The sequence below is a fragment of the Fibroporia radiculosa genome (assembly GCF_000313525.1).
Source record: "Fibroporia radiculosa TFFH 294 genomic supercontigs, scaffold1935, whole genome shotgun sequence".
NCBI lineage: Eukaryota > Fungi > Basidiomycota > Agaricomycetes > Polyporales > Fibroporiaceae > Fibroporia > Fibroporia radiculosa.
Genome location: NW_012133323.1, coordinates 33009 through 46855, shown reverse-complemented (window position 1 = coordinate 46855; position 13847 = coordinate 33009). Strand labels below are relative to the sequence as shown.

Here is a 13847-nt window from a genome sequence, read left to right as displayed (position 1 = left end):
CCCCCCCCGGATTCTAATGTACCGCCGGTGGGCTCCAATTCCTGTGTCGAAGCGGATGGCAAAATGGCGACCCACATCGATCCTACCCACGACCTATTTTTAACAAAGCAGTCGGTGTGCAGAAATACGCTGCATTCGGATTTTGCGCCTTGGGTCCGTCGCATTTCTATTGGCCCAAAATCGGGATGCTGATGTTGCGTAGGATATCAGCTTCTCTCACACGCTGTGGTCGTAAGAAATTTTCAAGCGAACGCTCTCGCGCTCGTGCTTCTGCCCATCGACAGATCGCCTCTATTGAGCATTTTCTGCGGAAGAGCTCCATCGGTATGAGCACACCGTCATGTCTCTGATGAGTCCACAGTGTTATTTTTGTCCCATGAAGATATTTTTTCTCCGAAGTCTTGCAGACGCGGGGCTTTATGACCGTGTCTGTGTCCTCGGCATCAATCGCCACTTTGCACCATGGCCGCGTTCAGCGATTCTTCGTTATCTGCCGACTCCATACGTCAAAGAGAGCAAACCTGTTCTCTGCATCTGCCGTCCTCAACTTCATAAGTATTGTTATTATCTTCGACCACTCGTACTTGCTTCCTCAGGACACGGTCCGTACTCCGACGTCAACACGCCTTCATTCATCTGTCGTCGCTCAGTAAATGCATGCCTTGCAGGCTTCCGATATCGTATACCCAACGTGCTCGGGACACCCTGCCGTTACTTTAGTGCGAACTACGGATGGAGTCCGTCCACGTTCAGATTGTTTTAAATTGAATCGTCACATGCTCGGCGCAACACTCTGACATATTGCCAAATCCCGCAACGCATGGGTTCGAAGAATCGGAGAACCACTGCAATTTCAGGGCAATGCGTGCGAACTCGGCCTCAGCCTCACGCACGGGAGAACGCGCGATGGCTTCGTGGTGCGCCCGCTCGAGACACACCACTCGTCCGCCCAACAGCGCTACGCGAATAGATGCCGCGACTCCAGGCTGACAGGCCGGATAGCGCTGAAATTGAGTTTGTAACCTGTCATGCGCTCCCAATGCGCCCTAACGCAAGACCCTATCTAGAGCAGTTCGGCACCATGCACAGCTGCAGTTGCTAAACGCCGGAGCTCAGCTGATGCATATAAGACCACTACAAACACAGCGGTCGTAGTGGATATCCACTCTCCCCGTCGGCCATTACCTCTGCACGCCGTATCCTACACGCCCTCTATCATGACTTTCCCCAAGTTCTCATTTTCTCGGCCAGGCAAGGTTGGTGCCCGCAACTCTGATAGTAGACACTCAAGCTGACAGTCCCTCCTCCATAGCGATCGGCGACCAAGGGCGTAAATCCCGTCCTGACTGTGATCGATAACTCCTTGACACAACAGTACACGGTGAAGCTGGTGCGTGGCATGTTCCTGGATTATCTTATATATACACAGGCCCTCAATGGTGCGACTCGCAGCCTCTCTTCGTCCCCAGTACATCACAACCAACACCCCACACGTCGCATAGGGATGTGGTAAGTTGTACTCAGGTCCGTGCGTGATGTCAAATTGATGACATATTTGATTCAGGCAGAGATGTTGGACGAAGACGACTGCGCCTGGGGTTCACCTCCAAGACGAAGCAAACGTAGTAAATCAAGGTGTTGAAATGACGAGTCTGCATGTACGAACGTTACGAAGGACTTTAGCTACACTGATGTATCATACACTCCCATGTTCGACCACTGACACTTTAGCATACACATTTGTAATCATTCAATGGACTCAATAAACTCACTCTATCCAACGGATGCAGTCTGCAGAGGGCATGCGACATCCCGAACAGACAAGTTCTGATCAGTTGCGCCACCAGGGTCGCGACAGCTTGTCAGTCGGAGCATGGTGTGAGAGGCATCAAGCAAGGGTCATACACCACCTTGTTCAAAGCCTAGCTCTCTGCAGAATGTAGGGTGAGAACTTGGTCGACTTGACTTTGTTGACATCTGCCAAGGCGACGGGTCTGCATTCGTGAGCGTGATTGTAGCCAAGTCTGGCGCAGCGTAATTACCCGTTACCAAGACGCCCGAAATCAGAGCATCTATCACGCACCTGTGTCTGCCGTCCTCTCCGCCGGGGCGATAGAACTCCGGGCGGCGCAGAAGGCTGCAAACAACAGCACCTCCTAGCCCAACGTTATGAACGAGTCCAAAGCTACCTCGCTCATCCGGTCCATCAAAAAGACCTGGAGCTTGCATCGGACCAGCCCCTGGGTGTCAATTCATAAATTGAAAACCATCATGGTCACGAAGCGGATAAAGTTGTGCTTACAGCCGCGCAGTTGCACTGACAGATACGAAATGAGCACGCTCCCATTGGTTCGGGGTTCGGAAGAAGGTATACGCACTAGTAATATAGAAGTGCATGCCTAAGCCTGTAGCTCCTAAAGGATGACCCTTTGCCTCGAGTCCGCCGCTAGGATTGATAACATATTTGCCACCGTACTATGCGCCTGAATTAGCGGTCCCCTTTACTTAAAGGTGCTTGGCTCCTCACTGTATTATCCCCACGTTCAATTAGTCGTGCCGCTTGACCCGGAGCGCACAGGCCTAGTGCATCATAGGTAATTAACTGTATGAGCGTTTAGATAGAAAATTAGTCAAATAACACAAGCAGACGCACCTCATTGGTAGCAAAGCAGTCATGGAGTTCCACTACACCCACTTGGTCTCTACCTTCGCCTGGTTCAAACCCAGCGTCCAGAAAAACTTGGTCGGCGCAGTTTTTGGACATGCTAAACCCAACGATCTCCATAGCACTCTTGCTCTCAAAGGTCGAGGGGTTATCGGTCCAAAGAGCCTGAGAAACAATCTCAATGGCTTGGTTCTCTAAATGGTGTGCTCGTACGAAGCTCTCCGACGCGACTATGCAGCAAGCTGCACCATCCTGCGACCATTTGACTAAGCGATATCCAGGAATGAAATGAAGGTATACATAAATACCGATGTGGGACTGCACATGAGCTTGGTCAACTGTTTAGTGATTTGCGGAGCAGCCAGCACCTGCTCAGCCGACCATCCATTGCGAAATTGGGCATAGGGATTGTTGAGGGAGTGCTTATGGTTCTTGGAGGCTAGTGAAAAAAATCTCATCAATCTGCTGAACTCATGACATACTGATAAAGCCATCACCAATTTGGGCAAGGTGCTTTACATTTGCGCCGTATTTGTCAAAGTACTCTTGTCCAGCATTGGAAAACAGTCTTGCACTTCCGGGCCCAAAGTTAGTGCCACTTGTAAGACTTTCCTCGACTTCTTCCGTCGCGTCATCGAACGGTTTAAGCGGAGATGGCCTATCGGGAAAGTTAGTGCCGAGACTGCCGGGTGCCATTCGCTCAAATCCAAGAGCAAGGGCACATTCCGCCGCGCCATATTTCACCATGTTATTTGCATGGTATAAAGCAGCGCTTCCAGTTGAGCAGTTGTTGTTGACATTCGTGATGGGGATTCCAGTCATACCGAGATTGTACAGTGCTCTCTGAAGAAAAACTCGATTAGTATGAACGCCGTGCATGGCGACTATGCTCACCTGGCCGCTCGTAGAGTCACCATAACAGAATCCAACAAACGCCGTCTCTACATCGTCGTAGGTCAATCCTGAAAATCAATGTCAACGCACTGGTGAGATCTATATGCTAGCTGATACACACCTGCATCCAGAAGCGCCTTCGTTCCAGCTTCCAGTCCCATCTGCCATTCCGCGTATGTGACGCATAGTTAACACATTCACGGTCAACTCACGTCTTCAGTTGTTCTAGTTCTCCTTGGCTGTCATAGGTACAGAGTCAGGAATGGAATGCGAGACTGTGATATGCAGGTTTCACATACCTTAATGAATGCTGTACATCCCACCCCGACTATGAAGCTTCGTCGTGACCGAGCAGTCATAGTGGCTTGATCTAAAATTTTGGAGAGCTACCTTTAGTAGATTACACTTGGGTCAGAGGCCGAGTTGTGACTTCGCTCACTCACTGTGGCGACGATAACAGATACTATGAACAAATATATCGAGCACCTGTGATCCGGGGGTTTCGTTCTCTATCCAGTACAATGCTTAGCGTGCTCAAAGTTAGATGTGTAGACGCGTCGCCTTTCGAAGCTCTTCGTAGCAAGTGTGTACAATACAGGTCGGGTATAAGTGCAGTAAGCAGTGACAGCAAGCGCCGCCACAGCAGCCATAAGCAATTCCACTAGCGCCGTTGCGTCTGTGGTTCAAGTTCGTGTTCCCACAACTCGTCCTGGACCCTCGCCGCAGATTCCATGGCGAATCTCCCTCCAATATTCTATCATTATTTTACGCTTCCTCTACCTTATACAAGGACTTTGGCTCTTCAAGAACAACTTCATAGGATTCAGCTTGCGACTCGGCGAACCTCGGGATCCTACAAAGACATCCTCCTTCTGCTGCAACACCGCCCGGTTTACACCGCAGGGCGTAGACAACTTTCTACTTCCCCTGAGGTCCAAGTGGAGGCGGCACGGTTGCGGGGAATCGGTGCTGATTTCGTAGCGACTCAGCGCGGAGGGCAGACCACATACCATGGACCCGGCCAGATTGTTGGATATCCCCTTTTAGATCTAGCTCGCTGGTCTCCGCCTCTCGGCATTCGTCCTTATATCTGCAACATGCAACGGACGCTTGAGGCACATCTGTTAGAAAGACATGGTGTCGCACATGTGCCGAGTGATAACACGGGAGTGTTTCTAGACGAGACGACAAAAGTCGCTAGCATCGGAGTGCAAGTGAGGCACAGGTTGACGACCCACGGGTTCGCTATGAACGTTACCCGAGAGCCTCTCGCATGGTTTGCGAAGGTAGTTGCATGTGGCTTAGCGGAAGTCAGCGCCGGCTGTATCGCTGACGCCGTTAAAGTCAACGGCTCAAGGGGCAGCGCAATTACGGTCGAAGGGGAGATAGAGGGGCTGGTAGCGACCTTTGGCCAGGTGTATGGCAGAGAAATGGCTCCCCTTGATATGCACGAGCGGGATGAGTCCGTGCATGCAATCCGGACATTTGAGAAGGAGATCGAGCAAGCAGGTGACTGGGTTCGAGCACCTCTCGGATGATGCTTGCGGAAAATCGTATGTATTTCAACAGTATCCGATATATATTATCATCATGCTTATAATATTGGTCGTCTCCATCAGTTGAGTTCATCTCTTTAATTTCAATTTTATCCTGGTCGTCTTGGGCCTGCGATGGCGTATCCACGGAATGTATCCCTGCCCTCGTGGCGCAAGATCGAGACCTCTGGCATTCAACCTACGCGATGGACTGGGCATTGAACATCGATATCGCTTACTCTTACGGTAACTGATATGATGTTTCCTCCAGAAGGATATCCATCAAAGGTCAAAGCAACGGGGAGGTGGTCCGTTCTTGGTCCGCCCCACGCGGGAATACGTGCGCAGCTAGTTGGCCCAATGGTCCGAATCTCACTCTGATCGCACGCATTCCCGTGTGGTACGTGTCAGGTGAGCGGTAGGGACCGACCTTGACTTACTGCAATTGGGTGTTCCACCAGCCCTACGGAGGCTTTTTGGAGACTGGAGAGAATCTGACATCATCACCATATCAAGCCCTGGTATGTTGACTCCTGGAGACTGGCAAACTCTGTCGCCGTTTGTCCCGTTGGCTGTCGTCCGCGCTCCGGCACTTACCGGGGGTTACGATTCATCACTTGACCGGACCTCTGCAATATTCCATGTTACCTCAGGAGTTCACGGCATCACATCCTCACTTCCCGTCGAGGACGGACGCCGCGCGTCTGATCAGCGTTCCGACTCGCACAATTGACCACTCTGTCCGTATGCATGAAGTACTTATGGCCTTTTACCTTAGTCCTTTCGACGCTTCTACTTCTGTTATCTCACATCATGGGTCCCGATACAGATGATTCACCCCTGGTCAATCATTTATGGTCGTGCGCGTCCTCACATATCATCACATGTGGCTCGGCGCTCCACTTCCTCATGATTTGAAGCGTCTTTAGCATAGAGTTCATCGATGGTCACAGACCTCAGATCGGGGGATACGGATTCATGGTTATAGGTTGGAAACTCTGATAAGATCAAAAGTAAGCATGTAACACCCGTCCCAATCGAACTGAGGACAACTGCGCAGCGTTCCGTATATAGTGAATTGCCGACTAGAGGCCATTGAGCTTCGGCGACTACATCCCCAAGTATGGAATGGAATCCTACGTGGCAGTCACACCGGCATATGTCTGTTTACGCAAGGTATCTCCGATAATTTGGATCTGCAGCGGGGCATCTCAGGATCCGGGTGTGCTTTCCATTGGGACACCGATTGAGCTGGTGATGTGAACACTCGTCAGAGGCGGCCAACCCTCGGACGGCCGGACCAGAGGTATTCTGGTTGAGCATGCACTCTTGAGCCCATATGCATACCTTCCATGTGGTCGCATTGAAGCACCTTGTGACGAAATCATCCGTGGACATACCCATGCGCATGTTATCCCCTGCTCCTTGCACTATAAAGTGCACATCCGGCGCTGTGCATTCCTCACCCTCCCCTCACGGATCCTCATCATGCGGTCTGCGACGTCTCTCTTGACTTTGTTGTCCTTGACTGTCGGCGTACTCGGTGGGGCCGTCTACGATCTTGACACTTCATATGTAGGCACGGATTTCCTAGATACATGGTCATTCGAGGCTATCACCGATCCCACTGGTGGCAGAGTGTAAGTTCATGTCCGAATGCCTGAGGGAATCTGTGCTGATTTGCGCATAGAAATTATGTTGACCAAGCGACTGCGTTGGCCGACAACTTGACTTACGCGTCGGGGGACACGCTCATCATGCGATGTGATGATACGACCGTGTTGACGGCCGACGGACCTGGTAGAAACAGTGTCCGTATCAAAAGCAACGCGCAGTATACGACTCACGTTGTTGTGTATGTACTAAATTTAACACTTTGCCAAGCTATTTCTTAACTTCCATGCAGCTTTAACATCAGGCACATGCCTCAAGGCTGCGCCACTTGGCCTGCTGCCTGGGAGACCAACGATGAAGACTGGCCTACCGATGGTGAAGTCGATATAGTACGTAGATGCACGTGTTCGGATTACTCCACTCAATGCTGACCTCGGGCCGTTGGCATGTGTGCCATATGTGACTATTCCCTCGATCGCTAAAGTGAGTCCGCGAATTATCCGCCACATTGACGTCTCTGACAGATGGTTTTTCTATAGGATTGAAGGTGTGAATGACGTGTCTCCGAATACCATTTCTCTGCATGTGGGCAGCACATGTTCGATTCCCTCGTCGAACAGCGACCAAACTGGGTGAGTTGTATGCACTATGACCTAACACAGTTGATTGACTATATTCCCTCCTCGTCGCCAGCACGATAAGCGCAACAAACTGCGACGTCAACACTGACGGAAACAGCGGATGTGGAGTTCAAAACCCTACCTCGAACAGCTATGGTCCCGACTTCAACTCCGCTGGTGGGGGCTGGTATGCGATGGAGAGGACGACCTCCTACATCAACGTCTGGTTTTGGACTAGAGACGACTCGAGCGTGCCATCAGATGTGTCTTCCGCTGCAAGCTCCGTGGACACGAGTAACTGGGTATGAATCTTTCTGTGGCTGTTTGAACGTGTCTATTGACACCATATACGGGATTAGGGCACACCGGTCGCGAACTTTCCCAACACCGACTGTGACATTGGGTCCGTCTTTGGCGCGAACAACATCATTTTCGACCTAACCCTCTGTAAGCATGCCTGCGGTGATCTCATCAGCTGGTTGTTAACGTTTTACAGGTGGCGATTGGGCCGGTGTATCATCTATTTATTCTGATGCAGGATGTCCAGATACTTGCGTTGGTAGGACAATATTCTCCAACGATGCGTTCAGTTCTAGTTCTCACACTGCGATAGATTATGTCAACGAGAACCCCAGCGCATTCTCCGAGGCCTACTGGGATGTCGCAGGTGTTTACGTTTATACTTAAATGGTGTTCTGGCACTCTCTACGCGAGCCGTTGTTGGAGCAGCCTTGCATCTGCGGCATTACGGGAATGTCTGCTACCCCCTTGCTTTGGCTGAGAGAGCTAATGTACAGTTAGTCTCATTGATCGTCTTTCATCATGTATTATTATGTCTGTACAATGTGTCTGGTGTAATTCTAGTTCATGTCTAGCAATTTCCCTTCCAATCTATTCCTCGGGCGGACCCACCGCGATCCGGCACTTCTGAGAACGGTTGTGATATTTTTGGTAAGAGAGCTAATAGACAAGTGAAACGAATTCGAAGCGAGGCGTTGATCATACTAATGCGGCCACACGAAAGGTGGAGAGGAAGAACAATCGCACATAAGTAGGGTCGAAGTTAGCTGACATATGGCAGTCGCCCTAAGATATCACAGGAGATAAGGCGAGAAATCGAAGGCTGCAGTAGCGCCCAAGGCGGCTTGAGCAACGTCCTGTAACGTGCTCCAGGATGGATCATCTACTAATCCAATTTCATAGTCGCTGCCCCACTGCCAAGGAGACAAAATGAGCGCATACCCTCGAAACGCTCTAACAGCCGCAGTGGAGCACGTACGTGAGGGTCAGCATTGGGAATCACCTCCCAATACAGCCAAGGCAGGCCTGCAGCGGTGATGGTACCAGCCCACTGTTTGATGTTGGCGTTCCGCGTGTCGGATGCAAGTGGGGCGCCGGTCGGACAGTCGTTGTTTGAGGTGTTAAAGTAACACGCGCCCCTGTTGACGATGTCAAATGCGCGTAAAGTAGACATAGTTTAGCATGATGACGCTAGCATGATGAGGTATGACAGAGGCTCACCATTCCTCCATGATGAGCATCTTCCCCGCGGACTGTGCCTGGCTGACGTAGCTCTCGATGGACGACGTGTCATAGTCACCGGTGCCGTACGCATGGATGGAAATGACGTCCAGTGCGTCGCAAGAGAGGAAATCGGGCTGGACCGACTCTGCCATCCATGATTCTCCACCGGTCATGACCAATATCTACAGACGAGAGAACGCGAATGAAATTGAGACACAGAGACCCCAGAAGAGTGCGGCTTACACCGCTGTTGCCTCCGAGCTGGCCCTTGATGGTGGTGGCACGGTCACACTGCCTGAATGTGACCGACTAAGTTCGATCAAAGTAACTCTTTTAGTTCTCATTTGCTTACCATTGTTGATGATCCTCGATAAATGTCTGGCCCTATTGTATTTCTGTTAAGTATGAGGCCCGATGAAAGGCGCTACAGTATTACTGACGTCTCCAATCATGGCCTCGTTTTCAGCCTCAAAACCAAAGATATAGTCGTTCAGTTCTTTCCAAGGTTGACCAAGGGTCGTGTGGACGTGATTGACAACGTGAATGAGGCGCTGGTCGAATGCAGACTGTGCATCGCTGTCTGTGTAAAAGTCCTCGATACCATAAGCAGCTCCGTACACGTCTCCCGCTGCAAGAGCGTTATAGCTGTGCATGTCGATGAGTAGCTGTTGCAATGATTATATTCCACAAATGCGATCAGATTGAAGGTGATATACCTTGATACCATACGAATTTGCAGCGACCATAAAGTCGTCGAGCCGCTCGAGTACTGTGTCGTTATAGCAGGAGGCAACCCCGTCACAAATCTGTGTGGGTTCTAAATCAGGGAAAGGGCTTATATTGGTTCCCTAAGATCGAGAAATGTTCTATAAGATCACATTCAGGGGGAGGACGATACTTCTTGTCACCTTCTGGGTTTCAGACTGCCCGTCAAGCCAGACACGCAGAACCTTCATCCCAGCACTTTGAAGTCCCCTTGGTTGTACATATGGCATCAAAAGACGCAAATTATGTGAATTGTGTGGGACTTTACTCTAATAACGTGGTCCTGTCATCGTCGTAGAGGCCGGCAGCATAGTATAGGTTTGATCCTGCGAAAGAGTTGGCAGCTTGAGCTCCTGCCGCCCGAAAGCCGACCAGTAGGAGGGAAAAGGTGGTCAGTGTCCGAAGCATGTTCCTAGTACCAGACGTCGCGTTTGCGTCGAATCAACAACGAAGCTCTAGTTTAAATTCTGCTGGGCGAGACGTCTTATACGCTATGGGCAACAGGACATTGCCGTTCTTTCTTCTTTTGATCAGAGAATACAGAGATGATTGCACGGCCAGAAGACGCTTTCGGGAGGAAAATGACGAAAAGTGATTTTTTGACTGCGTTTGCTGTGTCGAACTGGGCCACAGCCCTCAGTGTAAAACACGGGCTGCACACGCTGGGCATTGACGCCGATCGCGAAGATCGGTCACGCGCTTTTGCGCGCCACACTCGCGTCGCATCGCGCGACGCGGTGAGAATCGACGACACTCAGCCTGCAACTCCCACCTCGTCCCTCACCACAACTTCAACGCCCATCCAACGCCCGCACACATGCGTCTCCTCATCCTCGGTGGGACCGGACCTAGCGGGATCAAACTCATCGAGGAGGCTCTCGCATCGTCGCACACTGTCGTCGTATATGCCCGTTCGCCTGGGAAGCTCCCTCCGTCCATCACCGACAGCGTATCCGTGACTGTCCTTGAAGGACAGCTTACCGATGCTGATGCACTGACAAAAGCAATAGAGGGTGTGGACGCCGTGCTCTCTGCACTGGGACCGGGCGCGTCTCACCCCAGCAACACTCCCCTCGCCCACGCATACTCCCTCGTCATCGATATCATGAAGAAACACGGCGTCCGCCGCCTCATCGCGCTCGGAACGGCGAGCATCAAGGACGAACACGACAAGTTCAGCGTGACGTTCGCCGCTCTCGTCAGCGGCATCATGATCTTTGCGCATTCCGCATACAACGACATTGTCGCGATCGGTGACACGATCAGGTCGCAGGGCGAGGACCTGGAGTGGACGATCGTCAGAGTGCCTCTGCTCAACAATCATGGCACTAGGGAAGTGGTCGCTGGATATGTGGGTGACGGGAAGACGAAGACGACCCTGTCTAGAACCGCTTTTGCGGTCTTCATCATCGGAGAGCTCGAGAAGAACGAGTGGGGCAAGAAAGCGCCCCTCATATGTTCTCCTTGATTCTGTGCGCTTTCGTTCATACCACATTTTTTACATTCAGATTAGCTCTCCTCGATCCTGTATGCTTTCGTCCATACCCAGTTTCATACATTCCGACTATGTACATTAGCCAGTGACGGACCTTTGGACTTGGTGGAGTCATTTGTATTGATATGACAAACATGATGTAGTCTTACTTTTGTACACCACCCTCTACTAGTTTGATGTTGCCAACTAAGTTTTTTTATTGGGAGAGCTCTATTGGAACGCTACAACATAGTGTCGATCGACCGGACAGATATACACATACACCAAAACAATTACACCAGCCAAAAGGGTATGAGCTGGCGGGACAATAGCACTAGTAACACAAATAATCCATCCGAAAGTCAGTCGAAGCCGGTCTAGCAATACAGTTATCTGAGCAGCCCGATAAGTGAGGATAAACAAGGCAAAGAGCGGGGAGGTTTCCAACAACACAAATGATAGTTTTGTACGGTGCACACATGGGCCCCAGAAAGTCAGACAATGTCTTCCATGGAGTCGCGGCGCACCGGTGAGGGGACGTCGGGAGTGAGTCGCGCGAGAGCAGCCGTGTCATGGACAGGAGGTGGAGAAGCGGGAAGCACGAACGACTCGTATTTCTCGTCCGCAAACTTCGGTGAGCATGGCGACGGGATAAATGTGCTCGAGCCGGCCGAACGCTGCGAAGGAGAGTAGGGTGCCAACTTGCGATCGTCGATGGGAGTGTCCTCGAGTGAGATAGACGTCGACAGCCTGTCGGAGAATGAAGTATCCGAGTCTCGCCTCTTGCGCGGTGAGAACGTGGGGATGGTGATCCGACCGAGAGCACTGGGCGTAGGTTTTGAGCCGCCCGCATACCTATCAAGACAATGATGGGTCAACAACAAAATCCGCCGAAAGGATATAAACAACAATACATACCCAAATGAGCCGGTGGCACCAGAACCAGAGCGAGACAAGAAGCTGGTGGAAATGCCAATCCGCTTCGCAACGGATGTAATTGCGGACTGATAGTGCCTTCTTGCCTCCTCGGCGCAGCCGAAGAAAGCGAAGAAGACGAAAGTGCAGGAAATGATATCCCAAATATTAAAGAGGATTGCACTGCGCATTTGAGGGACGTTCCACCACAAAATAGCCGGGTATTGGTCGACGCGAGAGAAGTCATAGTGCAGATTGCCCAAACCGTACCAGACGTACAGCGGGTTCCTGGCATTGGACGCCATAACCCACGCGCCCAAAGGAAGAGTGCACAACATCTCGATAGAAGCGAGTCCCATCAGACGAAGGTATCGGTTATATGTCAGATTCTTGTTGGAAGACATGAGTTCCGCAAGATGTTTGCGTCTCTTGTAGAATGCGTAGAGTGTCATGGCTAAATCCATGAATAAGCATTGTGCTAAAGGAAAGCAACACAACCAACGTACAGCAATACGTCATCGAGATGAGACCAATTACAACCGGCCATGCCGTGTATAGGAAATACGACAGGATAGTGTTGGGGAACTCGGGAGCGCATCCATAACCTTCATAGATGTCGAAGCGGTGCCCTTGAATAAACCAGACTGCCAAAAGAATATCAACACCGAGCTGATAAAAAGCCCGTCTTGGAAATACTCACATAGCGCAACCACTACAATGGATGGGATAATCCCAATTGCCAGATCGACAGCTATGATGCGTCGCCGATCTGCTTGGTTGGACACGGCAGATACGCTCGCAATCTTGTAGAGACGACGGTTGATGATGAGCGAAGCAGTACATACTCCAATACTCGAAGCCAAGCGCCATCGAGAAGCTACAATATGGACAATGAGACACATAACTATTTGGAAATACGGACAACATACTGATGTCACACCAAACCGGAGCCCAGTTGATGACGTTGTCCCTCCAGATGATCATGTTGATGAATTGAATGAGGCATTGTGAGCCGCTCCAAAAGATGTACACAATACACCCCACATTCCACGCTATGAGCTTCGTAAACATCATCGAGAGGAAAAGCTACAGGTAATGGGGCGTACCTTCCAAATGCCAATACAGCGGAACACCTACAAAGACGCAGCCGATAAAGGAAAAGGCAGTTGCAACAGCAATGGGAGTAGTCCACGGTTCAGACATATCGGCCTCGGGGGGATTGGAAGGGAATAGGGATGATGAAGACCGCAGAACTATCCACAAGGCTGCGTTGATCGGTGGGCGAGCAATTGCTGGGCTCCCGATGCAGCCATCGCAGGCCACAGATATAGACAAACTGGCAACTTCTCCCCTTGTGCACAAATGCGGACGTTAGTTTAATCCTGCGCACGCTTAGGGCGAATTCTGGCGAATCCTCTCACACCTGTCACCTTGTCCTTTGAATTGCAGCATCCATGACCAACGCTTCGCTGAACTTTCTCGCGCTGTCAAGCTCTGTGATTGGCCATAACGGGCGTCAGCTAAACATGCAAGCCGAACACACGGTAGCGCCTGACGGAGATATACGCTTGACAAACTGCCGCCCATTCCTATATCGAGTCGTTAGTTTGTGCGTGCTCCAAAAGAGGGTGCTCGCGGCTTGTGGGCCGTATGGCACTCTGGTCAGGGAAGACAATGTCCGAATGAATCCATAAGACTAGCCCTTTTTCGCGTAGGACCAGTCCCACGTAGCCCGACGCAGGAGCGGGAAGATGTGTTGTTTTGCCCGGCTATCGTTAGCTCAAGGGCTTACAGAACACAAGGAGCATGGTACTGAGCGTTTATGGGTGAACGCGGCCGAG

At 51.0% G+C, this 13847-nt stretch overlaps 7 protein-coding genes across 7 annotated transcripts; 4 read left to right on the top strand and 3 right to left on the bottom strand.

The window, feature by feature from the left end:
- Positions 1 to 1217: 1217 nt before the first annotated feature.
- On the top strand, positions 1218 to 1642 carry FIBRA_03345 (uncharacterized protein; the record flags this gene model as incomplete). Its single annotated transcript, XM_012325189.1, has 4 exons — positions 1218 to 1256; positions 1313 to 1390; positions 1453 to 1509; positions 1565 to 1642. 4 exons carry the CDS (start codon positions 1218 to 1220, stop codon positions 1640 to 1642), a joined length of 252 nt encoding a protein of 83 aa, XP_012180579.1.
- A 257-nt stretch (positions 1643 to 1899) lies between these two features.
- FIBRA_03344 (uncharacterized protein) lies at positions 1900 to 3918 on the bottom strand (the record flags this gene model as incomplete). The annotated part of the gene is made up of 11 exons (XM_012325188.1): positions 1900 to 2240; positions 2303 to 2317; positions 2379 to 2475; positions 2528 to 2602; positions 2654 to 2917; positions 2974 to 3104; positions 3148 to 3508; positions 3560 to 3627; positions 3681 to 3720; positions 3772 to 3798; positions 3859 to 3918. 11 exons carry the CDS (start codon positions 3916 to 3918, stop codon positions 1900 to 1902), a joined length of 1479 nt encoding a protein of 492 aa, XP_012180578.1.
- Positions 3919 to 4290: 372 nt separating this feature from the next.
- FIBRA_03343 (uncharacterized protein) lies at positions 4291 to 5097 on the top strand (the record flags this gene model as incomplete). Its single annotated transcript, XM_012325187.1, has 1 exon — positions 4291 to 5097. The coding sequence occupies one exon, from the start codon at positions 4291 to 4293 to the stop codon at positions 5095 to 5097; it is 807 nt and encodes a 268-aa protein (XP_012180577.1).
- A 1485-nt stretch (positions 5098 to 6582) lies between these two features.
- On the top strand, positions 6583 to 8015 carry FIBRA_03342 (uncharacterized protein; the record flags this gene model as incomplete). Its single annotated transcript, XM_012325186.1, has 7 exons — positions 6583 to 6734; positions 6785 to 6949; positions 7233 to 7340; positions 7402 to 7630; positions 7688 to 7775; positions 7825 to 7887; positions 7942 to 8015. The coding sequence occupies 7 exons, from the start codon at positions 6583 to 6585 to the stop codon at positions 8013 to 8015; spliced, it is 879 nt and encodes a 292-aa protein (XP_012180576.1).
- A 407-nt stretch (positions 8016 to 8422) lies between these two features.
- FIBRA_03341 (uncharacterized protein) lies at positions 8423 to 10025 on the bottom strand (the record flags this gene model as incomplete). Its single annotated transcript, XM_012325185.1, has 9 exons — positions 8423 to 8542; positions 8608 to 8767; positions 8850 to 9034; positions 9096 to 9147; positions 9205 to 9236; positions 9293 to 9517; positions 9569 to 9700; positions 9761 to 9827; positions 9886 to 10025. The coding sequence occupies 9 exons, from the start codon at positions 10023 to 10025 to the stop codon at positions 8423 to 8425; spliced, it is 1113 nt and encodes a 370-aa protein (XP_012180575.1).
- A 409-nt stretch (positions 10026 to 10434) lies between these two features.
- FIBRA_03340 (uncharacterized protein) lies at positions 10435 to 11085 on the top strand (the record flags this gene model as incomplete). Its single annotated transcript, XM_012325184.1, has 1 exon — positions 10435 to 11085. One exon carries the CDS (start codon positions 10435 to 10437, stop codon positions 11083 to 11085), a length of 651 nt encoding a protein of 216 aa, XP_012180574.1.
- Positions 11086 to 11585: 500 nt separating this feature from the next.
- Positions 11586 to 13209, bottom strand: FIBRA_03339 (uncharacterized protein; the record flags this gene model as incomplete). The annotated part of the gene is made up of 6 exons (XM_012325183.1): positions 11586 to 11946; positions 12010 to 12460; positions 12513 to 12650; positions 12707 to 12883; positions 12936 to 13058; positions 13113 to 13209. The coding sequence occupies 6 exons, from the start codon at positions 13207 to 13209 to the stop codon at positions 11586 to 11588; spliced, it is 1347 nt and encodes a 448-aa protein (XP_012180573.1).
- Positions 13210 to 13847: the final 638 nt, after the last annotated feature.